At 45.0% G+C, this 26032-nt stretch overlaps 1 protein-coding gene across 15 annotated transcripts in view; it reads right to left on the bottom strand.

Moving 5' to 3' along the window:
- LOC106582019 (guanine nucleotide exchange factor DBS) overlaps positions 1-26032 on the bottom strand; it is a 64068-nt gene that overhangs the window by 1581 nt on the left and 36455 nt on the right. For 4 of the 15 annotated variants that reach the window (XM_014164675.2, XM_014164664.2, XM_014164676.2 and 1 more), the window contains exons 4-33: positions 22774-22864; positions 17433-17552; positions 17206-17322; positions 11993-12142; positions 11708-11832; positions 10375-10489; positions 9982-10101; positions 9628-9819; positions 7734-7925; positions 7366-7522; positions 7087-7151; positions 6889-6962; positions 6626-6692; positions 6410-6525; positions 6218-6287; positions 6001-6093; positions 5800-5892; positions 5546-5671; positions 5145-5366; positions 4906-4998; positions 4699-4777; positions 4476-4548; positions 3276-3367; positions 2735-2821; positions 2536-2595; positions 1859-1933; positions 1491-1571; positions 877-992; positions 639-751; positions 54-157 (exon numbers count right to left, since the gene is read on the bottom strand). In XM_014164675.2, coding sequence (XP_014020150.1) covers positions 54-157; positions 639-751; positions 877-992; positions 1491-1571; positions 1859-1933; positions 2536-2595; positions 2735-2821; positions 3276-3367; positions 4476-4548; positions 4699-4777; positions 4906-4998; positions 5145-5366; positions 5546-5671; positions 5800-5892; positions 6001-6093; positions 6218-6287; positions 6410-6525; positions 6626-6692; positions 6889-6962; positions 7087-7151; positions 7366-7522; positions 7734-7925; positions 9628-9819; positions 9982-10101; positions 10375-10489; positions 11708-11832; positions 11993-12142; positions 17206-17322; positions 17433-17552; positions 22774-22864 — 3278 coding nt within the window. The other 11 variants (XM_014164670.2, XM_045704599.1, XM_045704597.1 and 8 more) reach the window with 10 other exon arrangements.

The raw sequence follows: 26032 nt of genomic DNA, 5'->3' as shown, positions 1-26032 counted from the left end.
CACACACACACATACACCCCTCCACATAATTCTACATGGAGAGGGGTTTTTACCTGAGCTGGTGAGAGACTGGCAGGACTTGGACTCTCCAATCAGGGTGAGAATGTTGGCTGCAGTCACCCAGCCCTCCTGCTTGGTCTTCAAGTTCTTCACAAACCTGCACCAACACAGAAACACACACAACCCCTTGACCACCACCTTGCCCCAACTCAACATTGCTCAGATTTGAATACTGTGTCATATCATAAGGCACAGAAAAAAAGGGACTGCAACAGGGACAGGCTACCCAAAATTGTCCAATAAGAATAGCTTATTTTCATTTCCTGTTTCAAAATGTTGTTACGTTTCACTATGGCAGGTCTCTCCAACCTTGTTCCTGGAGAGCTACAGTCCTGTAGGTTTTCACTCTGACTAACCAAGCACACCTGATTCTAATAATTAGCTGGTTGATAACATGAATCATGTTAGTTACAACTGGGGTTGGGAGCAAAAACCTAGGGGAGGGTAGCTCTCCAAGAACAGGATTGGAGAAACCTGAACTATGGTTTTCCCTATAGAATATGACTGTGTTGGAATAGGTTCTGACTGTTAAAGTGTGAAACCAATCAAGTGTAAGGGTGTCAAGGTAATATTCTCACCACTGTCCGTCATCTCCCTCCTTGATCAGCTGCACCGTTTCACCACTCTTGACTGACAGGTCCTGGCCTTCTCCCTTCTCATAGTCAGACACCACTCTGTACTTCCCTGCACACTGAGCACAGTCAAGATATGGTGTTAGATTGTATGTATGATTGTAAACGATACTTTTTTTAACTGTTTCTACATGGAGCCACATCCCAGCTTGGAGTGGATGAGTATCCTCACGCACGCACGCACACTCACTAGTTTCTTTCCCCCCTCGTCCTCGGGGTCTGAGTTCAGGGGCTCTTCAGGGCTAGAGTAGCCATCATTCTCCTCATTGGCGTCCAATGAGAGAGAGCCCTTGGTCCATCCTAGAGGAGGGAGAAAGGGTACATAAGAATTTGGTGTCTTGTGTAGCCTGAAACACACACTCGCTCAGTCGCGCACACACACACACACACACACACACACACACACACACACACACACACACACACACACGAGGGGACCGGGGGACATTGAGAGTAGGCATTTCAGCAACCTCTGTTAGACCAGACACGGTCAGTGACAGGGTGGACCGCAATCAGAAGGAACAGGACCAAGTTGAATGGAGTGAAACTACAGTAATCGTGTGGACCATTCAGAACCACAACACTACTCAGCAATAAGGAGCGTGACATTTTTGTGGATAAATATATCAACATAAGCATTTAGGTGGTCATGTGTATCCACAAACTCAGGCAAGGGAACACAGTGTGCAGGGAGTGAGAGGGGCAAATCTCTCAGTGAAATTCGGCAGCCATTATGTGATCACCACACATCTTAATCCAGTCTAAACCAGTCTAAACCAGTTGAGTGCTGTACGGTACCTCTCCTCTTGGCCTGTAAGAGACTCGAGGTGCTGAACCACCTGACTCTGCCCAGGTGGAGGTGAGCGTGAGGGCCTGGGTCTGAGAGAAAGATACATTACGACCCTATTGAAACATGGTCAAAGAGATTGACCGCAGACAAACGTGCTCAACCACAATGAATGACCGACCATGGTAACTGTGACTCCGGTTGCCTGTCAGTCAACACAGCGTATTATACATTCCCTGATGAACCACATTTCTCCCCTCAGACAGAAACCGCTGTCTGTAAATCAATACACCCTGACCAACCACGGATGAAATGATCGAATGCAGCGACCATGGTCGACCACAGATACGGTGACTAGGGTCATTATGGGAAGACGTACCTCTAAAGCCGAACGGAGTAGGATCACTCTTTATCTCATGGCGTTTGGTTTTATGGTCAGGGCTTGTGGGAGATCCTAGCCATCACAAGAAGACAGGAGTAAAAGAGCAAAAGAGAGGAGGAGGAAGAGATTGAAGAGGAGCAGCAAAACCCTCAAATAAGACAAATATTAGTAGTAACATCTTGGAAGTGGAAGTTAAAGTAAGCGCAGACAGAGAATGAAGAGAGCAGAGGACATTGAAAGGAGCACCACAAACTGTATGTTCTAATTGTATGTTGTTCTCTGTACGAACATTGTCATCCTACAGCACACAATACTCAGACAGACTACAGGGGTGAAAAACACATACAGGGTCCCTGAAGCGATCTATTCACTATCAGCTACAGTACAACTCTAATTGGTCGCCACTTTAGCAAGCGTTTCCCCAACTCTGGTCCTCAAGTACCCCCAACGGTACACATTTTCGTTGTAGCCCCGGACAAACACACCTCATTCAACTCTTCATGGGCTTGATGATTAGTTGACAAGTTGAATCAGCTGTGCTCTGGGGCTACGATAAAAATCTGTACTGTAGGGGTACCCGAGGACTGGAGTTGGGAAACACTGACTTAAGCTATGGGACAAAATTACCTTTGTAGATTCTAATCTATGGTCACTTTAGCTAAATTGTCAGGTACCTGATGGAGAGAAGGGAATCCTGGGTAAAGTTAAGCTTTTATTGTCAGGAGGCGAGAGGTCTGTGGAAGGAAGCATGCCATATTTTATCCTGTAGTAGTAGTAGTAGTAGTAGTAGTAGTAGTAGGCTACAGTGCTGACATATAGTAACAATGTATATGATTACTATGGCAACCCCTGTTGGCCAGCTAGGGCTGTTACCTTTGTTGATGTTGCTGAAGCCCTGCAAGGTAAAACGCTTTTTAGCCAGTGCTGCTCTGTCTGAGGTAGGACTGGTCGCTGCTTCTTCTGGGCCAGGAGAAGGAGAGGAGCAGGGGAGAGAAGGAAGGAGGGAGAGGCGAGTGGGATGAGAAAGAGGAGAGCGACAGGGAGAGGTGTGTGAGGCATAAAAGAAGGAAGGGATGGAGAGGAGGAAAGTGCAGTGATGAGAGAAAGACATGAGAAATAGAAAGAGACAGAAAGAGAAGTGACGACATAGGCAAACGGAGGGACGAGAGGAGAAAGATTAGTCATCTCATCACAGAGAGAGAAGCAACATTTAGTTAAGCGTAAAAGTCAGAACATAGTATAGTTCAGTGTTGTTTAGGTGAAACAAGAAAAGCTTTAGGAAAGTTCTAACTATTAAATACAGTTGAGAGTAACAAATAGCTTTGAATTTAGCATTGGACCCAGTAGAAAGGTGGTGGTGTCTGAGTGGTCTTTATGTTATAAGGCAGTATCCTCCTCCACTCTCTCTGCTCACCTTTGGTCTTTGGGAAGGAGCAGGAGTTAGCGTCAGGGCTGCTGGGTTCTCCCTTCTTCTCCTTCATGCTCCTCTCCCCTCTTCTAAATGGACTGAGGAGACCGGAGGATGAAACAGGTCGGTCAGAAACTCACACTGCAACACATTTTTACACTGCTGCTACTTTCTGTTTATTATCTATGCATAATCGCTTTACAAATTACCTCGACTAACCTGTACCCCCGCACATTGACTCGTACCGGTACCCCCTGTATATAGCCTCATTATTGTTATGTAATTTTCTTGTGTTACTTTTTCATTATATACATACATACATACATACATACATACATACATACATACATACATTATATATATATACACACACACACACACACACACACACACACACACACACACACACACACACACACACAGTTGAAGTCGGAAGTTTACATACACCTTAGCCAAATACATTTAAACTCAGTTTTTCACAATTCCTGACATTTCATCCTAGTAAAAATTACCTGTCTTAGGTCAGTAAGGATCACCACTTTATTTTAAGAATGTGAAATGTCAGAATAATAGTAGAGAGAATGATTTATTTCAGCTTTTATTTCTTTCATCACATTCCCAGTGGGTCAGACGTTTACATACACTCAATTAGTATTAGGTAGCATTGCCTTTAAATTGTTTAACTTGGGTCAAACGTTTTGGGTAGCCTTCCACAAGCTTCCCACAATAAGTTGGGTGAATTTTGCCCATGTGTATATATACACACACAAATATCCCTTTTTAAAATTTCACTTGAGTTATTTAGTAAATGTTTTCTTAAGTCTATTTCTTGAACTGCATTGTTGGTTAAGGGATTGTTAGTAAGCATTTCACGGTAAGGTCTACACCCGTTTTATTTGGCGCATGTGACAAATAAAGATTTGATTTGACTTCGGTAAGACAACATGTTGTATTCAGGTTTCTGAACATTGCCGATAGAAACAGAATGAATTGAGTGGACACGATTCCAATTCTATCAGACAGACAGTCATATCTGTTCTACATGATACATTTCTGTCTGAACCTTCTCTTACATCCCCCTAAACAGACCCCATTATTCCATGTAATATACAGTGCATAACATTCGAGGGGGTTCTTTGATTACTTGTCATTTGTGAATGAGAGGCTCTGACTCTCTAATAGGTTAGTATGGGTCAGATGACTGACCTGAGGCTGACAGGTGCTCCAGCACCAGGGGGGAACTGGAACAGTCCGTCTGACGGCCTCTGTTGACTGGCTTCTGGAAGACACGCAGGGAGATCAACTACAGTCCCACTACATCATGACCAGTGAATGTAATACTCAATGTAATTACAATACACTCAAAGTATTAGAAATAAAACTAATACTATTTGACACCAGGTCTGCCACAGACAGACACCCTGCCTACCTCTGTAGGCCTCCAGCTGCGTTGTCAGAACCTTCCGGATCTCTTTCACCCACGTTGTTTTTACCTCAGAAGTTGGGGCCTGAAATACAACGATGAAACCCCTCAGTTTTGTTTTATCTAAATAGAGTCTGATATGATTTCTGTATCATTGTAAAATAAACTTGGAGACATGTAGTCTGTAGTTGTTGTTTGGGCAAAACCACGCACCTGAACGATGTACACCTCCTCCCGTGAGTTGCACCAGACCTCAAACTTCTTGTTGTCACCTTTGGCATTCTCAGTGATGCCCACAGCACTCATCTGGTAGAGGGCATACATTTTGGAAAATGTTACCTTCCAAAAGCTCAATTTTAACTCACTTGTAATATCAAACACTGTTAGACCTAATTCAGACAGACAGACACACAGGCAGGCAGGCAGACATATGGACAGACAGACAGACTCACGTTGAGGGACTGTTTGAAGCTGTAGGAGGGGGCTTTCTCGTAGCCCTCCCCGTTCTCCTCCCGTCTCTTACAGAAGAGCAGGGCCTTCTCATGCAGGAACAGGTGTCTCTGCATGGGCTTGAAGCGGGCCAGGTCCTTGACCTTGGCGTGACCTTTCTTGTGTTCTGTCCACACACTGAATGACCCCTGCATCAGCAGCCGTCCCAGGTCGCCCATGTTACCCTATCAGAAGAAGGGTCACAGGTCAGGAGAAAGTTCATGTCTCATCAGAAGCTATGGTGCTGCAGTCTTATGTAATTTTGACATGTTGACACAATCTCTAAAATAATGTGATGTTGACGCCATGAAAGGAATATGCAGTATATTTCAGAGAATGTGAAGTTGATCGATGATGAACTCACATCGTATCCGGTGATCGCAATGAGGTGCATGGAGTCGTTGACAGCCTTCAGGATGCCCAGGATGGAGGTGAGCGCCTCCTGCAGGGCCTCTGACCCCTCACAGCCCTTACTGTACTTCAGCAGCTCCTACAACACACACATGCGCATATTGAGTTATGTTGATCAGCAATGAGACATTATGAATATAAAGGAGTGGACCAGAATGCTCTTGTGAATCATGAGACAACGTATAGAAGGACAAGTACTGATCCTACCTTCAACAGGAGCTGGTATTTGGTGATCCTCTGGACAGGTTTCAGGAGATAGGAGTCCAAGCCTAGTTTATGTTCCAGCTTCTTCTGACACTCCTGTTACAGACCAGAACAGGGAGAATACATTAGAAGGGGATAACAACCGCTTCAGCCTGAAGCTGTTGGGTGTGTGTACCTTAGGGGAGGTGTGTATATGGTGTGTACCTGGAAGAAGGAGCAGTCGGAGCACTGTCTCCACAAGCTCTCAGAGCGAGGTTTATTCTGACAATACTTCTCATAGATCTGCAGGTCTGTCATCTATGAGAGAGAGAGAGAGAGAGAGAGAGAGAATAAAGAAAAGAGAGCTATACGTCTGCATCACAAACACTTCACTACAATCAGAGTAGGGATTTAGACAACATATTCCAGTCCAAAAACTCACCCTCTCCAGAAAACACCGACCCACAAGTTCCGGGCGGTCTTCGTACTCTTCCAACTCCCTCAGAAAGGTCCTGGAAGATCGTAAGGAAGAGTGATGCAGAGAGAAAGAGATGATCAATTAGTCAGTACAATGCCTGGGTAGTTCTATCAGTGTGTAAGCACCATTAATAACCGCTAGGGGGTGCTCATTTACGTCTTGTGGAAGTGGTAGATCTCTGGCATGTTGCCAAACAGCACATCTTTCTTGTTTTGCAGAGGAATGGGCATGAGATTGGCCATGGCTGGGTTGTCCATCTCTGAGGCATAGCCCTGAAACACCCAATAGGACGAACACAGTTAAGACCGATACACACGTGTGAGAGGAGGACGAAGAGGTTTCAGATGGTCCAGGGGATAAAGAGATACACACCTGTAGAACACAGAGCAGCTCCTCCACGTATGCCCTCTCTGTCTCCAGCAGCTCATTCATTACATGTCTCCATAGAGAGAGCACAGTCAGACATAATGTAGACAGTTCAGGCTTACATGATACAGACACCAGATGATAATCGTTATTATTTCTATCCTTATTATTTCTATGGGTGAAACACTACCCACAGAAGTCAGAGAAACACCACAGACTCACAGATATGCAGTCAGATATAACATCGGACAAACACGGACCAAACTTACTGTCTGAGGATGGCCAGGTTCTCGTCCTCCTCTGACATAGAGGCACTTCTGTTGCTCTGTAGCTGGCCCTCCACCTGAGAACACGCCACAGGATGAGTGTCTGCTGAAACTACTGGAGCTAGTGTCTCATTTGACATGCATACTGCAGGTATGATCATTTCTACCCCACAGTAAAACACAAGATGAACCTCCACTTACTTTTCTACAGCTGACCCTGTTCACAGAGTCTCCCTCTGAGCAGCTCTTCTCCAGCACTCTCTTTGCTATGGGGGAGAGAATGAGAGAGTGGAGGAGGTGAGGTGGGATATTAACACTATACACATATCTAAATATACATTGACCGATCTAGTTAAAAGAACATTAACCCTACGTCAGGACTGTATGTGTGTTGACAGGGTGCTGATGGTGTGTATACAAGGACATACTGGTACATAAGGACTGGTAGTACTTCAGGACAGGTGGTATATAAGGACTCACCTGGCGAGGACAGTGGGGACTTGATGGCTTCAGGCCTTGGGGCCACAGGCTGGACTGGCCTGGTGTGTTTGGCTGCCAGCTTCTTCAGACTGACCCTCCTCTTCTCAAACATCTCCTGCATGGACACCTGCTTCTGGAACACCTTCTCCACTTGGTCCTGAGGGAGGAGAGGCGAAAGGATGAGGGAGGAGGAGAAGAGGAAGAGGACCTGGGAGCAGAATTACACTCTGGGACACTCAGGTTTTGATAGCTGTTTGTTTGCTGTGTCATCTTTTCTTTACATTTAATTGATCACATTATGATGACATTTTAATGGCATGAATCTAGGTCTGAGTGCATGTCCAAGTCATAGAATTGGATCCCCTTACCCTGAACTCCTGGTTGAGCACTGTCTCGTAGTCCCTGCAGATGGCACTAGGATCAGTCAGTTTGTTCTGTCCTGCCGTATCCAGGTAACGCTCAATCTCCTGCAGCGCAGACTCCGCCCCGTCATGTGACTGACACTTGTCCACGGGCTGAGAGGCCAGCAGGTAGATGCCATCATCACACCATTTAGCAGCCTGGTAGAGGGGGGTTGAGTGTGTGTTTTTAGGGGTTTATGGAGTGGTGTGTGTGTGTGTTTCTACATGCATTTGATTGACTTTGTGTGTGTGTGTATATATATATATATACACTACCGTTCAAAAGTTTGGGGTCACTTAGACATTTCCTTGTTTTCGAAAGAATAGCAAATTTTCTGTTCATTAAAATAACATAAAATTGATCAGAAACACAGTGTAGACATTGTTAATGTGAGTCGCAGCTGGAAATGGCTGATTTTTAATGGAATATCTACATAGACGTAGAGGCCCATTATCAGCAACCATCACTCCTGTGTTCCAATGGCACGTTGTGTTAGCTAATCCAAGTTTATCCTTTTAAAAGGCTAATTGATCATTAGAAAACCCTTTTGCAACTATGTTAGCACAGCTGAAAACTGTTGTTCTGATTAATAAAACTGGCCTTCTTTAGACTAGTTGAGCATCTGGAGCATCAGCATTTGTGGGTTCGATTACAGGCTCAAAATGGCTAGAAACAAAGAATTGTCTAATGAAACTCGTCAGTCTATTCTTGATCTGAGAAATGAAGGCTATTCCATGCGAGAAATTGCCAAGAAAATGAAGATCTCGTACAACGCTGTGTACTACTCACTTCACAGAACAGAGCAAACTGGCTCTAACCAGAACAGAAAGAGGAGTGGGAGGCCCCAGTGCACAACTAGGCAAGAGGACAAGTACATTAGAGTGTCTAGTTTGAGAAACAGACGCCTCACAAGTCCTCAACTGGCAACTTCATTAAATAGTACCCACAAAACACCAGTCTCAACGTCAACAGTGAAGAGGTGACTCCGGGATGCTGGCCTTCTAGGCAGAGTTCCTCTGTTCAGTGTGTGTTCTTTTGCCTATCATAATCTTTTATTTTTATTGGCCAGTCTAAGATATTGCTTTTTCTTTGCAACTCTGCCTAGAAGGCCAGCATCACGGAGTCGCCTCTTCACTGTTGAGACTTGTGTTTTGCGGGTACTCTTTAATGAAGCTGCCAGTTGAGGACTTGTTAGGCGTCTGTTTCTCAAACTAGACACTCTAATGTACTTGTCCTCTTGCTCAGTTGTGCACCGGGGCCTCCCACTCCTCTTTCTATTCTGGTTAGAGCCAGTTTGTGCTATTCTGTGAAGGGAGTACTACACAGTGTTGTACAAGATCTTCAGTTTCCTGGCAGTTTCTTGCATGGAATAGCCTTCATTTCTCAGAACAAGAATAGACTGACGAGTTTCGGAAGAAAGTTATTTGTTTCTGGCCATTTTGAGCCTGCAATCGAACCCATAAATGCTGATGCTCCAGATGCTCAACTAGTCTAAAGATGGCCAGTTTTATTGAATCTTTAATCAGAACAACAGTTTTCAGCTGTGCTAACATAATTGCAAAAGGGTTTTCTAATGATCAATTAGCCTTCTAAAAGGATAAACTTGGATTAGCTAACACAACGTGCCATTGGAACACAGGAGTGATGGTTGCTGATAATGGGCCTCTGTACGCCTATGTAGATATTCCATAAAAAATCTGCCGTTTCCATCTACAATAGTAATTTACAACATTAACAATGTCTACACTGTATTCCTGATCAATTTGATGTTATTTTAATGGTACATTTTTTTTTGCTTTTCTTTCAAAAACCAGAAAATTTGAACGGTAGTGTAGGTGTGTGTGTTTATGTCCCTCTCACCCTCTCCAGGCTGTGGTGCAGCTCTATAGCTCTGAGTAAGTGGTCTTTCTTTGCTCTCAGGTAAGTTCTCAGTTCCTCGTTCACGGCTCGGAGCTCGATGCATTTGGGCTGGATGGAGTCCTCAGCATAGTGGGAGTTCTGGATCAACTCGTCACCCTCACGGGCCAGAGCCTGGGCTCGGTCCAGTACCTCCTACAGAGGGAAAGGGGGAGAGAGAAAACGAGAGAGAGAGAAAGGAAGAGAGTGGGGTACGAGGGAGAGAGAGAGATGGAAAGATAAAAGAGAGATGCGACATTATTGATTTCTATACGTACTCTGGATAATACATGTCTATCAGTGTGTTTGTTTACTTACACAGACTCTCTCCTCGTGGCTGCTCAGCTCGTGGAAGATGTGGTCAGCGTGGGCGGGGCTTATCCCCACCTCCGAGAAAGCTGTCAATCTCTCTGCCACCTGGTCCAGCAGACACCTCACCTGGAACAGTAGCACAACAGTTAGAACACACAGGCTGGACACATACAGACAAATGTAATGACATACACACAATGTATACTCAGATCTGGTTGTACATGCACATCAATGTCCCATAGGTGTACCAGGATCAGGGGTGTAATTGCTTCAGAGATCTACTTAGTTTGTAAGGTGTATGTTGCTCTCTGGTGTATTGCTCTCAGGTACTGTAACTAGTGTATGTTACCCAAGGTGTACAGAAGTCAGGTGTGTGTAGTCATGTGTTGTCCCACTCACCTCTCTGTAGTTGTGTTCAAAGTGGCGGAGTAGCAGACATTGCTCCAGCTTGGTCTTATGTCTCTCCCAGAACTCATCAAATGCCCGTTCTGTCTCATTCAACTGGGAAAGCAGTCTGATTGAGGAGAGGGAGAGAGGGATAGAGGGATAGACGGGGTGGAGAGAAGGTGGAGGGAGGAGAGGGGAGGGGAGGAGAGAGATGGGGAGGGAAAGATGGTGAAAGGGTAAGAGAGATGGTGCAGAGGGGGTGAAAGAGAGAGATGGGCCAAGGGAAAGGGAAAGATTGAGATAAAGAGGGAGAGAAGATTAGAAAAGAGGAGACATAAGACATTTTCTGCTATTCCTCTGTGTGTTTTGCTCACTCTACTGAGTTGAATGTGAAAGATGCCGCCTGTTTTGTCTTCTCTGTCACCAATGTTCTCCAAAATACTCCTTCTGACCTCAGAGGACCCAGCACTGCCAGTCGTTATCATGGTGAGGAGCAAAAGCTGTTATGGGTTCTCACCTCTTGCATTCATCAAGTCCTCCCGTGTTCTATATTTCCTGTGCATCTATGAACCAAGTGTTCTAGGTGCCCTGAGTGTGTTCTAACACCAATGTTCTAGGTTCCTAGTGGGTGTTCTACCTCAGTGTTCTAGGTTCCCAGTGTGTATTCTAACACCAATGTTCTAGGTTCCTAGTGGGTGTTCTACCTCAGTGTTCTAGGTTCTCAGTGTGTGTTCTAACCACAGTGTTCTAGGTTTCCAGTGTTTGTTCTAACCCCAGTGTTCTAGGTTCCCAGTGTGTGTTCTAACCCCAATGTTCTAGGTTCCCAGTTTGTGTTCTAACCCCTATGTTCAAGGTTCCCAGTGTGTGTTCTAACCCCAGTGTTCTAGGTTCCTAGTTTGTGTTCTAACCCCTATGTTCAAGGTTCCCAGTGTGTGTTCTAACCCCAGTGTTCTAGGTTCCCAGTGTGTGTTCTAACCCCAGTGTTCTAGGTTCCCAGTGTGTGTTCTAACCCCAATGTTCAAGGTTCCTAGTGGGTGTTCTACCTCAGTGTTCTAGGTTCTCAGTGTGTGTTCTAACCCCAGTGTTCTAGGTTCCCAGTGTGTCCTAAGCCCAGTCTTCTAGGTTCTCAGTGTGTGTTCTAACCCCAGTGTTCTAGGTTCCTAGTGTGTCCTAAGCCCAGTCTTCTAGGTTCTCAGTGTGTGTTCTAACCCCAGTCTTCTAGGTTCTCAGTGTGTGTTCTAACCCCAGGCTTCTAGGTTCCCAGTGTGTGTTCTAACCCCTATGTTCAAGGTTCCCAGTGTGTGTTCTAACCCCTATGTTCAAGGTTCCCAGTGTGTGTTCTAACCTCTGTACGGTGGCCAGGTTCTCCAGTTCATCCTGGTTCATGTTGTGGTCTGGGTCTCTGACCACTGGCTCATTAATACTCTCCAACAGTCTGCTGCCCTGTCCTAAAGCCACCAGCAGATCCTCCTGGAGACATAAACACATCAGGGGAATCAGATACACACGCCAACACCATCACTCTGATATCAGTGGTGTGGGACAAGACAATATTTTACTTCGATTTAACCCATCATGTTATTTTGTGTATTCATCTGTCGGTCGGTAGGTGTGTGTGTGTGCTCTGTACCTTCATCTTGCTCTTCTTGTTGATGTGTGTCCCCAGTAGGTTGCTGGTAGCCTGGATGTCATTGGGTAGTTCGGTCTCTGCTAGCTCTGTCCCAAACGACTGCAGGATCTGAGCTGTTCTCTTTACCATCAGAGCAAAGCCCTCAATGGCCTTCACACAGATGGATATAATACATTGTTAGAAAATAACATGCATAGCTTGACTGGGAAAAAGGTTATTAGTCCAACACTAGGAAACTGGACCATGGTTCTGGTGTTTATGCTGTGTATTCACTGTGTGTTTGCTGGATGTGTACCTCTGTGTGTGTTTAATTTATTAGGATCCCCATTAGTCGACGCCAGAGTATGTGAGCGGAGCTGGAACAGAGCGAGGAGCTTTGGCCTTCTCGTCGAGCTCCAATTTCACTCCAGTAGCGCTCACACTTCATGAGCTCAGGGCATGCCCGCCCCAACATGCATTTATAGTCTATTTGTGTGCTGCTATAGCCCCTTGCTTTAGCTACTGTCATGGAGTTCACTACATATTTTCAGAAAGAAACTGATAAAACACCCAGTTGCTAAATCAGGGTGACTTACAAAGATGAGGACCAAGAGAGGGAGTGTGGTGATGTAGTGTCCACAACTAAAGAAACATTGTGGAATCTGAAAAGACACCATGACGGTCTACATACTATGTGCACATGCTAAAAGAAAGGAACGAGGTGGGTAGATAACTAAGTGTGTCATAGCAGCAAAGTATTTATAAACAAAAAATCTGATCTCTTAAACGTTTTGCTCATTTTTGTTCTATTATCTATACAATAAGCCATAATTGATTTTGGCCCATTGACTGGCCAAACTTGTTTCAAAAAATGAATTCAAAGGCACTAATAAATCATTTTTTTGTTTTAATTTGTATTTAATTCTAAGTAAGTCACAGCATATATGCGCATTTAGAGAATGATTTAATACAACTAAATGTTTAATAGCCGAGTGCTTTATGTCCCTACCAGCCTATTGTGTTGCAATGTATTTATTTGTAGGCTATAGCCTTGAAATAATTGAAACAATTTAGCCTAAATAATTCTTTTTGTCTCCCTGTCTGGCTCCTGACCTATTTAGAGTGTTTATATGCGGTTTAATATGACATGTAGCCTATTTGAAATGATGCTCACTTCTTACATTCACCTTTTCATGTTTATTCAAATAAAAATTCAAATCCATATGGTTTGGTTTCAATACTTAAACACCAGTTGGTAGGTCCAGGTAGTCACAAAAATAGATGGGTGTTGGTTCAATTGTGATTTTATTGAATGGAGAGAATTTGGAGAGGGTATTTGTTTTCTTCCTGTGAGCACAGAGCGGTTTTTAGCGGAGTGGTAGGAAAGGACATGGAGGGCCAGAGCGGTGTGCTGCACCTCTCCATTAATGATGAGCGGGATTTCCAACCACTCAACTCCGCTCACATGCGCTGGCCGACGCCAATGGCAACAGCTAGTCTTACTGGGGTCCAACACATAACGAAATATACATTACAGACAAAATACTTTACAATTTACATTTAAAAACATTAACATGTAGTGTGTGTGTGTGTGTGTGTGTGTGTGTGTGTGTGTGTGTGTGTGTGTGTGCAGTCAGTCTTCCTCAACTCTTAGCCAAGAGAGACTGGCATGCATATAATTAATACTAGCCCTCTGATTACAATGAAAAGCAAGATGTGCCGCTCTGTTCTGGGCCAGCTGCAGCTTAACTAGGTCTTCCTTGCAAATCAAATCACATTTTATTGGTCACATACACATGGTTAGCAGATGTTAATGCGAGTGTAGCGAAATGCTTGTGCTTCTAGTTCCGACAGTGCTGTAATATCTAACAAGTTCACAACTACCTTAAACACACAAATGTAAAGGGATGAATAATAATATGTACATATAAATATATAGATGAGTGATGGCCGTGCGGCATAGGCAAGATGCAGTAGATGGTATAGATTACAGTATATACATATGAGATGAGTAATGTAGGATATGTAGACATGATTAAAGTGGCGTTATTTAAAGTGACTAGTGATACCTTTATTAAATCAATTTATTACATTTATTAAAGTGGCAGAGATTTGAGTCTGTATGTTGGGAGCTGTTTAACAGTCTGATGGCCTTGGGATATCTGTTTTTCAGTCTCTCGGTCCCAGCTTTGATGCACCTGTACTGACCTCGCCTTCTGGATGATAGCGGGATGAACAGGCAGTGGCTTGGGTGGTTGTTTTCCTTGATGATCTTTTTGGCCATCCTGTGACATCAGGTGCTGTAACTGTCATGGAGGGCAGGTAGTTTGCCCCTGGTGATGCGTTGTGCAGACCGCACCACCCTCTGGAGAGCCTTGCGGTTGTGGGTGGAGCAGTTGCCGTACCAGGCGGTGATACAGCCCGATGTTCTCGATTGTGCATCTGTAAAAGTTTGAGTGTTTTAGGTGACAAGCCAAATTTCTTCAGCCTCCTGAGGTTGAGGAGGTGCTGTTGCGCCTTCGTCACCACACTGTCTGTGTGGGTGGACCATTTCAGTTTGTCCGTGATGTGTATGCCGAGGAACTTAAAACTTTCCACCTTCTCCACTGCTGTCCCGTCAATGTGAATGGGGGGGATGCTCCCTCTGCTGTTTCCTGAAGTCCCCGATCATCTCCTTTGTTTTGTTGATGTTGAGTGAGAGGTTATTTTCCTGACTCCACACTCAGAGGGCCCTCACCTCCTCCCTGTAGGCCGTCTCATCGTTGTTGGCAATCAAGCCTACCACTGTAGTGTTGTCTGCAAACATGATGATTGAGTTGGAAGCGTGCATGGCCACGCAGTCAGTCATGGGTGAACAGGGAGTACAGGAGAGGGCTGAGAACACACCTTGTGGGGCCCCATGTGTTGAGGATCAGCGGGGTGGAGATGATGTTTCCTACCCTCAACACCTGGGGGCGGCCTGTCAGAAAGCCCAGGACCCAGTTGCACAGCTCAGCTGTAGTCAATGAACAGCATTCTTACATAGGTATTCCTCTTGTTGAGATGGGATAGGGCAGTGTGCAGTGTGCAGTGTGATGGCGACTGCGTCGTCTGTGGACCTATTGGGGCGGTAAGAAAATTGGAGTGGGTCTAGGGTATCAGGTAGGGTGGAGGTGATATGATCCTTGACTAGTCTCTCAAAGCACTTCATGATGACAGAAGTGAGTGCTACGGGGCGATAGTCATTTAGCTCAGTTACCTTAGCTTTCTTGGTAACAGGAACAATGGTGGCCATCTTCAAGCATGTGGGAACAGCAGACTGGGACAGGGATTGATTGAATATGTCCGTAAACACACCAGCCAGTTGGTCTGCGCATGCTCTGAGGACGCGGCTAGGGATGCCGTCTGGGCCGGCAGCATTGCGAGGGTTAACACGTTTAAATGTTTTACTCACGTTGGCTACGGTGAAGGAGAGCCCGCAGGTTTTGGTAGCGGGCCGTGTCAATGGCACTGTATTGTCCTCAAAGCGAGCAAGGAATTTGTTTAATTTGTCTGGGAGCAAGACGTTGATGTCCGTGACGGGGCTGGTTTTCTTTTTGTAATCCGTGATTGACTGTAGACCCTGCCACATACGTCTTGTGTTTGAGCCATTGAATTGCATCTCTACTTTGTCTCTATACTGACGCTTTGCTTGCTTGCCTTGCGGAGGGAATAGCTACACTGTTTGTATTCAGTCATGTTTCCAGTCACCTCGCCATGATTAAAAGCGTTGGTTCGCACTTTCAGTTTTGCGCGAATGCTGCCATCAATCCATGGTTTCTGGTTAGGGAAGGTTTTAATAGTCACAGTGGGTACAACATCACCGATGCACTTGCTAATAAACTCGCTCACTGAGACAGCGTATACGTCAATGTTGTTGTCTGAGGCTATCCAGAACATATCCCAGTCCACGTGATCGACCTAATCTTGAAGCATGGAATCCGATTGGTCAGACCAGCGTTGGATATACCTGAGCACCGGCGTTTCCTGTTTTAGTTTCTGTCTATAGGCTGGGAGCAACAAAATGGAGTCATGGTCAGATTTTCCAAAGTGAGGGCGGGGGAGGGCTTTGTATACATCACAGAAGTTAGAGTATCAATGATCCAGAATGCTACCAGCCCAGGTCGCGCATTCGATATGCTGATAAAATTTAGGAAGCCTTGTTCTCAGATTAGCATTTTTTAAATCTCCAGCTACAATAAATGCTGCCTCAGGATATATGGTTTCCAGTCTACATAGAGTCCAGTGAAGTTCTTTCAGGGCCAACGAGGTATCTGCTTGGGGGGATATACACGGCTGTGACTATAATCAAAGAGAATTCCCTTGGTAGATAATGCTGTCGGCATTTGACTGTAAGGAATTCTAGGTCAGGTGAACAAAAGTTTGTTTGTTTATGTGTAAGTCTGTGTTGTTGTTTTTGTCGCACTGCTTTGCTTTATCTTGGCCAGGTCACAGTTGTAAATGAGAATTTGTTCTCAACTGGCCTGCCTGGTTAAATAAAGGTGAAATATATATTTTTTATTAAAATAAAAGGACTTGAGTTCCTGTATGTTGTTATGAAAACACCACGTCTCGTTAATTATAAGGTATACACCCCCGCCCTTCTTACCAGAGAGATGTTTGCTTCTGTCGGCGCGATGCGTGAAGAAGCCAGGTGGCTGTACCGACTCTGATGACGTATCCCTAGTGAGCCATGTTTCCGTGAAACAGAGAATGTTACAATCTCTGATGTCTCTCTGGAAGGCAACTCCTGCCCTAATCTCATCCTCCTTGTTGTCTAGAGATTGGACATTGGTGAGTAATATGCTCGGAAGCGGTGGATGGTGTGCTCGCCTTCTAAGTCTGACCATTAGGCCGCTCCGTCTGCCTCTCCTGCGGAGACCGCGTTGTTTTGGGTCGGCCTCTGGGATAAGATCCCATGTCCAGGGTGGAGGTCCGAACAAAGGATCTGCTTCAGGAAAGTCGTATTCCTGGTCGTAATGTTGGTAAGTTGACGTCTCTTTTATATCCAATAGTTCTTCCCGGCTGTATGTAATAACACTTGAGATTTTCTGGGCAAACAATGTAAGAAATAATACATAAAAAAACAAATTAATGCATAGTTTCCTAAGAACCTGAAGCGAGTTGACCATCTCTGTCAGCGCCATTGTTGCAGTGTGTGTGTGTGTGTGTGTGTGTGTGTGTGTGTGTGTGTGTGTTTGTGTGTGTATACTCACGGTGCGGTGTGAGATCCACTTCTCGTGGCAGTACTCCTGGGTTCCTCCCAGCTCAGTAGTCAGTTGTGTCCGGTCTATGTAGGAGTGGAGCTCAGTCACAGAACTCAGCATAATCATCTACACAAGCAACAATTTAGGACAGAAAAACGTAATGGTGAAGTAATGACAATAATACAAAAGTCAGTCTATGAATGTGTGCGCGTCTGTAGACTGCTGTCTGTACGTACCGGCACCTTCATCTTGAACTCATCCTTGTTGAACTTGAACAAGATGTCTGAGAGAGTCCTCTGGAATAAGGTGGTGGGCCTCAATACCAGAACTAACTGCAGGTTCCCTGGGAACGAACCCTACACACAGAGAGAGGGGAGGAAAGGTAGGGGAGAGGGGAGGAGAGAAGGGTGGATGAACAGAGAACTGGGAGGACTTCTATAATACAGGAGTAGACAGCAACCACCATAGCTCTCAGTCTAGACAACCCACTAGCAAGAGACATCCTGTATAACACACACACACACACACACACACACACACACACACACACACACACACACACACACAGGTATCAGTGAAAGGCATAATGACATTTAATACCTCAGGATAGCAGGCAGTGACGTTTATCTGTTTGTTACCAAGATGCCGCTGCCTGCATAATGAAGCACACGCACAGACTTTAAGGGTAGAATAAAGCTGAGAGACAGGGACAATTAAAAAGCAGACCCCCAGACATTATAATCAGGAGCTAAATTAGCATACAGCGTACATCCCTGAAGCTTGCTAGTTCTGGTGAGGTAAGACTCAAACTGTACACATAAAGACACAGCAAGATCAATATTATGGCTTTAGCCGGCGGGGGAGACAAATTCCCATTACTGAATTGATGCGGAAGCTAATGTAGTGCACACACACACACACACACACACACACACACACACACACACACACACACACGCACACACACACAGGTTTGATTGATTGGAGAGAGACAGAACGCTGGCCTAAGCAGAAATGACAGATCTAAGACTCTGCCTCATTAACAAACAACCAGTAGGGAATACACAAACTTAATGGAATGAATGAATCAATAAACTGTTCCTCTCTGCAGCCCAACGCTCTCAGTGACCTCTGATACTGCAGGACAGTCACTATGAAAGGGACTGGCCATTCACTAGCAACGCACCCTTCAAAACACAAACATCCGATGGAGACAAGCAAGGAAGAGGAATAAATTAAGGGAATGGAATTCAGTAGAAGTTGGTTCGAAAAAGGTGGTTGGGTGGATTTTGGAGACAGTATATATAAGGAACTAGTCTGACTCCCAGATGAGGGTTGTAACCGTTCGACCGTAACCTTCCGACTGGACTTGTGGTCATAGCCCACTGGTTCTGGTCGAAAACAGTAGACACACACACACACACACACACACACACACACACACACACACACACACACACACACAGCAGGCTGGTGAGTGAGAGTGTAGACAGTATGTCTCTTGGGAGTGAGTGAAACCACAGTAACCCAATAGGTTTTTAATTAGGGACCACACCATAAACAACTGCTGCTTTCTCCCCCAGTCTGAAAACCACCCATGCATGGCAGTGCACTACACTAAAACACAGACACACACAGACAGACAAAGAATCACAGTATACACAAAGATGTACACACCCACACACACGCAAACAAAAACATTGGATACATATACCCACAAAGCCACAACAAAGAGGTGAATGATAGTTGAGGCTATACAATGACTAATGTGAGACAACACCCCCCCTTCACAGTCCAGGCTCCAACTCAGTACCTGTTAACATGCATTTGTGTTGTTTATCTTGATATGATTTATCATTAGGTCTGGGATGTCTTCAATAGTTGTGATAGTGCCGGCTCAACTCATGCCAGCATTCACTACTGTTTATTACACGGCCTGTGTGTGTGTGTGTGCGGCATTTAGCAGCGCGGTGAAACTATCCAGAACAGGCGGCTGTTCCGGCGGTGACTGAGTGCCTCCCATTACCAGCCTGTCAGGCTGTATATGCCCCCCCCGTGGGATTAATAAAGCTTGATTCAATTTGAAATGAGGGAGAGGGCATCCCAAGTCCCAGTGGAGTCTGGGTGTTCATATTCATCTCTCTATATATCTTCCTCTGTCTGGGAAATCATCTCTCTCCCACATATTCTCTTCATTTCAGTGAAACTGTATGATGAGGCTTTCGTGTCAATAACAGAGAACCCATAGACCTCTACTTATTTCCCCTCTGTGTGTGAGAGACAGCTGTGTGGACAGCTGTCCACATAACTGTGGTGCTGAAACCAAGAATGCAGTCATATGGGGTTAAACAGCACTTAGGATATAGGTATTGATTAAAATCAATACGAATCATGCAGGTCCGTATTGTTACTTACTTAATAAAGTTCTGAAGGATCTCATAAATGGTGTTGAACAAAGAAAATGCCATTGGAAATCCTGTGCTATTAATGGACGAACCATAAGGTGCTCAAACCATGTATCAACTCAGCACAAATAAACAAACACACTTTGAAAGCTAATCACCAAAGCAGAGATAATATCCCTCACAGCTCACACACTGTATTCAGCTGCCAGCAAGCAGGAAACAGTGAGTTGTGACTGGAGAGGAAACAACAGGCTGTGTTTTCTAAGAGGAAGAGAAAGAGAGAAAAGACTCCCTCGATCATCTTTTCATTTTTATCCTCCTTTTACACATTCTCCTCATTCTGAACAACAAAGGCCTAAGGGAGAGAGCAGTGGAAAGATAAGGGTGATATACAGATCTGCTATATGCGCACGCGTTAATGTGGCTGCAAGGCGTGCGTTGGTATGATTCTGAACAGTCATATCTGGCAACAATGACAAGAAGATGCCATGTGGGGAATCGTAGGTGGCTAGTTTCAGCTCGTTGTATTTTATTATTGATGTCTTGTCTTGTTTTGAGGTGTTTTGACTGATGTCAGGTCTGCTAATACGGCAAAACATTTGCTAGTTAGCTAACCAACAACTGTAACGATGTATTTGAGTGACAAGTGATCATTGTGCAAATGTGGTTGTTTTCAACAAACATTTGGAGACTAAATATAGTTGACCTGTTATGAACAATCTAAGACAACCCTGTCTGTATTGCCGCACACGTTGGTTTTGTTGCTAAACTACCAACACGTCGATCTTAGTTTGATCACTCTGTTGTCACAAAGAATTTAGAAAAATGAAAAATGTTGTGTATTCAAGGTTTAAAAAGGCTTCTAAAGTTGGTCATTTCCTCTTTAAAAATGTCAGACTTGATTTATCGTAACAACCACCCCATACACAAATGTCCATGAAAGAGCGACCGCCCCTAAAAAGCAAGTTCTATTTTTGAAAACAGGCTGTTGCATAAATATAAGTCAGAAACATTTATTCTAATGTCAAAATTAACTACAAAGTTCAAATAGGATCATTTTGGTCAGAGTCAGTCTCACCCAAAACTGTGATTTACAACATGATAGGAAAAAAGGTATGTTACAGAATGAAGGGTACCGTAACAGAATGAAGGGTTCCCGTAACAGAATGAAGGGCAGCGTAACATAATGAAGGGTTCCCGTAACAGAATGAAGGGCAGCGTAACATAATGAAGGGTTCCCGTAACAGAATGAAGGGCACCGTAACAGAATGAAGGGTTCCCGTAACAGAATGAAGGGCACCGTAACAGAATGAAGGGTTCCCGTAACAGAATGAAGGGCAGCGTAACATAATGAAGGGTTCCCGTAACAGAATGAAGGGCAGCGTAACAGAATGAAGGGCACCGTAACAGAATGAAGGGTACCGTAACAGAATGAAGGGCACCGTAACAGAATGAAGGGCACCGTAACAGAATGAAGGGCACCGTAACAGAATGAAGGGCACCGTAACAGAATGAAGGGCACCGTAACAGAATGAAGGGTTCCTGTAACAGAATGAAGGGTACCGTAACAGAATGAAGGGCACCGTAACAGAATGAAGGGTACCGTAACAGAATGAAGGGCACCGTAACAGAATGAAGGGCACCGTAACAGAATGAAGGGTACCGTAACAGAATGAAGGGTTCCCGTAACAGAATGAAGGGCACCGTAACAGAATGAAGGGTACCGTAACAGAATGAAGGGCACCGTAACAGAATGAAGGGCACCGTAACAGAATGAAGGGTACCGTAACAGTTTTCTTAGGTTGGGTTTATTTTAATCCTGCCCACACCTGGCAGCACCCAAGTAATTATCAATTCGGAGCGCAGCTGCACACGCCCCGATTGTAATGCCCATGGTCAATTTGGTGTGACATTTGATTTCCCTATGGGGCGAGTTAGGGACCATCAGTAAATTAAACAATGTATATGGGACAATATTTAAAAGGTCAATAGCTCCAAATTTCAATGACTTAAAAACCTCAAACCAACTATAAATTGTAGAAATTCATATACAAATATTGAAAGCATTTAATGAGACAACTAAAATATGTGCAACATGAAAATATTGTACCATTTACATTGTGTTATTTATTGACGCTCCCTAACTATACCCAGAGATAGGCTATCCAAAGTCAAACCAACTTTGCCACACCAGCCGGCTGAAGCTAATTGCCTAAATAATTTGTCTAACTCTTACCACCTGTGAACACACACAGACACCCACATCAAACCCCACCCCGATACCAACTCACATTTGAATTCAGTCATGGTCACTAGCATGAGACTAAATCACGAAAGGCTGTCGCTCCTTATTTACAATCCACATAATAATTCACATTTTTGTTGATGCAGGATTTTTTTCCTGCTCTGAGAAACTGGTCAAATTAAGATAAACTATCTCTGTAAAGTGGCATAAATGAAATGAAGAGAGAGAGACGGGATGAAGGAAGATGTGAACAAAGAGATAGTAGCTGAAACAAAAAGTGAAATGAGGAGAGAGAGTTTAGTGGGGCTGGAGAGAGATACAACAGCTACCTCATCACTACCACAGCATGGGAAACACACACAAACCTAATATTTCTTTCCATCTTTATCCATTAAAGTCAGTGCCAGTGTTTTTCCTATAGAGTGAGTTAATCTACACATTTTCTATACAGTATTCATCAAAACATGGTTTACAGTGTGAAACTAAAAAGACACTCATTGTCATATCCTTCCAGCATGCTTTGTTGTAATGTGGGGAGAACACATCTCTCATCTCTCTCTTGTCCTCTTTGTTTTGGCTGTTTATTCTGCCCCCGCGGCAGGGGAGTAACAGGGCTGAATCGGCTGGTGCATGTGTGTGTGTAGGTGGGGGGGTAGTTCATATCTGCCCCCTAGGGCAGTTGTGATATTAATCCCTACTTTGTGGCACAGATGTGGAGCTCTGAGAAGAGGAGGGGTTGTTCTGACACCTCTTGTCTGCCAAACCCCCTCTGGCCTCGGGCTGACAGTGTAAGGATGAGGCCTCACAAAACTGGTGCTCCACACAACACATGATTAAAGACATGTATTTCACACACACAGATGCATAGACACAAAAGACAGACTCCCCCTTATAGAGCCAGACACACACACTCGCTCGGTTACTTACTGCAATGCGGAGCAGGGTCCCCTTGACGGCTGCCCATCGGTCCTGCCGCCGGTCAATGACCAGGATAAAACCCACTCCTGCTGCAGACAGACTGGAAAAAAGAGATCCCGGTCAACACAACCACTAACACCTGACCCCACTGCACACATGACCATAACAAGACCGCAGATGGAGACTGGAGAGAGGGGAATAAGGTTCAGTAAGACCACGGTGACTGGATATGACCGGAGAATAAATGAACAGAGAACCACAATGGTGAGAGAGGATAGAGATGACAGTGTCACTAGGATGTCCCATGTGGCTCAGTTGGTAGAGCATGGCACTTGCAATGCCAGGGTTGTGGGTTCAATTCCCACTGGGGGACAAGTACAAAATGTATACACTGAACTGTAAGTATCTCTGGAAAAGAGCCTCTGCTAAATGTAAAAATGTATCAGTCAGGCCTGAGTAAAGACCTACCCTCAGCTTGGTGCACTTATGTACAGGCAAGGTAAAGATGCTTGAAAAACCCTGTCCTAGTCCACAGTGAGAGGGGGATGCCTTCAAGATACTGGTCCAATCCACACAGAGAAAGATAAAGAGCTGTAAGACCAGCACCCCAAAATCAGAGATCCTAAAACCGCCTCTGTTACCCACTGTAGTTTTATGAGAGGGGTTCAGGTAGAAGAATCAAAGTCAATCCCACATGTAGCCAGTCAGAAGAATCATCTATACCCACGCCTTTTAGAGGTGACACAAATACTCACACCTCAGCAGCAAACACACACGCTGCCTGGTCACAGCAAACTGACCAACAGAATGTCTCCACTCCTCCTCACACGACAACAACTCAGCTATTCCAAATCCTCCAATAGAGAAAAAGGGATAAATAATTCCATATTGAAACTGAAAACAGGAGAGAAGAGAGGAAAATAGATGCCTGAGAGTCAGATCTGCCTGTGTTTCTGTGTGTGTGGTGCTGTGTTGTGTTGGAGGGAGAGCAAGACAGTCACAGAAACCAGCCACCGCCACTGCACTGATCAACCAATGACGTGCCAGGAACTGCCGTGCCACTAGCCAATCCCAGCCTGGCTAAGGGGTGACAGACAGCCCCGGGGGCCAGTCAGCAGACCTGGGGATATGAGGGAGGGGATGGGCTGATGGAGAGGAGGGGAGCTGCATTTTCTCCCTCCCTCCCTCCCTCCCTCCCACCTGCTCAAGCGTTCAAAAGAGCAGACCAGTTCTTTTTTAGCAGCAGAGAAGGAGGAGGGGAGAGAGAGGGATGGAGGAGGGAAGGAAGAAAAAGAAGGAGAGAGAAAAGGAAGACAGATGGTCTAGTACTGGGACCTTTATGAGGACTGAACTGGTTTAGTGATTTATACTGAAAGACAGTATGAGAGGAAGAGAGGAGGGGGAGAGAGAGAGGAGGGAAAGTCAGGCATAGAGAGTATAGATTATGTGATAAACTAGGCTTGCTACTTAGTCTCAGAACAAAGAATCACATACACAAGTATGGCCAAAAGTAGGTGCTCATCGAACATCTCATTCCAAAATTATGGGCATTAATATGGAGTTGGCCTCCCCTTTGCTGCTATGACAGTCTTCACTCTTCTGTGAAGGCTTTCCACTAGATGTTGGAACATTGCTGAGGGGACTTTCTTCCATTCAGCCACAAGAGCATTAGTGAGGTCGGGCACTGATGTTGGGCGATTAGGCCTGGCTCGCAGTCGGTGTTCCAATTCCTCCCAAAGGTGTTCGATGGGGTTGAGGTCAGGGCTCTGTGCAGGCCAGTCAAGTTCTTCCACACCGTTCTCGACAAACCATGTATGTATGGACCTTGCTTTGTGCATGGGGGCATTGTCATGCTGAAACAGGAAAGGGCCTTCCCCAAACTGTTGCCACAAAGTTGGAAGCACAGAATCGTCTAGAATGCCATTGTATGCTATAGCATTAAGATTTCCCTTGATTGGAACTAAAGGGCCAAGCCAGAACCATGAAAAACAGCCCCAAACCTTTATTCCTCCTCCACCAAACTTTACAGTTGGCACTAAGCATTGGGGCAGGTAGCGTTCTCCTGGCATCCGCCAAACTTAGATTCGTCTGTCGGACTGTCAGATGGTGAAGTGCGATTCACCATCCCGAGTGGCGCAGCAGTCTAAGGCACTGCATCTCAGTGCAAGAGGCGTCACTACAGTCCCTGGCTTGAATTCAGGCTGTATCACATCCGGCCGTGATTGGGAGTCCCATAGGGCGGCGCACAATTGGCCCAGCATCGTCCGGGTTTGGCCAGGGTAGGCCTTCATTGCAAATACGAATTTGTTCTTAACTAACTTGCCTAGTTAACTAAAGGTTAAATAAAAACTAAATAATAATAATTCCCAGAGAAGGTGTTTTGGCTACTCCAGAGTCCAATGGCAGCGAGCTTTACACCACTCCAGCCAATGCTTGGTATTGTGCATGGTGATCTTAGACTTGTGTGCGACTGCTCGGCCATGGAAACCCATTTCATGAAGCTCCTGATAACAGTTCTTGTGCTGACGTTGCTTCCAGAGGCAGTTTGGAACTTGGTAGTGACTGTTGGAACCGAGGACTGACAATTTTTACCTGACAACCACTTCTCGGCTGAGAAGTTGTTGCTTCTAGACGTTTCCACTTCACAATACCAGCACCTACAGTTGACCGGGCAGCTCTAGCAGGGCAGAAATTTGACTACCTAACTTGTTGTAAAGGTGGCATCCTATGACGCTGCCATGTTGAAAGTCACTGAGCTCTTTAGTCACTGGGCCATTCTACTGCCAATGTTTGTCGATGGAGATTGCATGGCGGTGTCCTCGATTTTATACACCTGTCAGCAACGGGTGTGGCAGAAATAGCCGATCCACTAATTTGAAGGGGTGTCCACATTCACTATACAAAAGTATGTACAGTTTCAGTGTTGAGATAAAAAAAAACTGCCAGAAAGGGTGATCTATACACAGAGCAATTGATTCACCACTTCTAGGATTTGATTCTGCCGTACAAGCAGTTTGTGCAACACACACTCGCACAGCTGAATGGACACAGAAACATATTGAGCAATAATGAATGTGAAATTAGATTCATTTAAATATTCATGGTGGAGTTTATAATTGATTTGTGAAGGAGTCTAAATAATTAGATTTCTTGCGGCGGTTGTCTGATGTAGGTGGAACCCCTGCTAGCTGTGTTGTGGAATGGGATTGCTTAACACACAATGCTGCACGGGCGCACACACGCGCACACACGCACACACACACACCCT

The sequence above is a fragment of the Salmo salar genome, chromosome ssa21, assembly GCF_905237065.1.
Source record: "Salmo salar chromosome ssa21, Ssal_v3.1, whole genome shotgun sequence".
In the NCBI taxonomy this organism is placed as follows: domain Eukaryota; kingdom Metazoa; phylum Chordata; class Actinopteri; order Salmoniformes; family Salmonidae; genus Salmo; species Salmo salar.
Note: the sequence above shows the minus strand (reverse complement) of the source record. Positions and strands in the feature narration are given on the sequence as shown.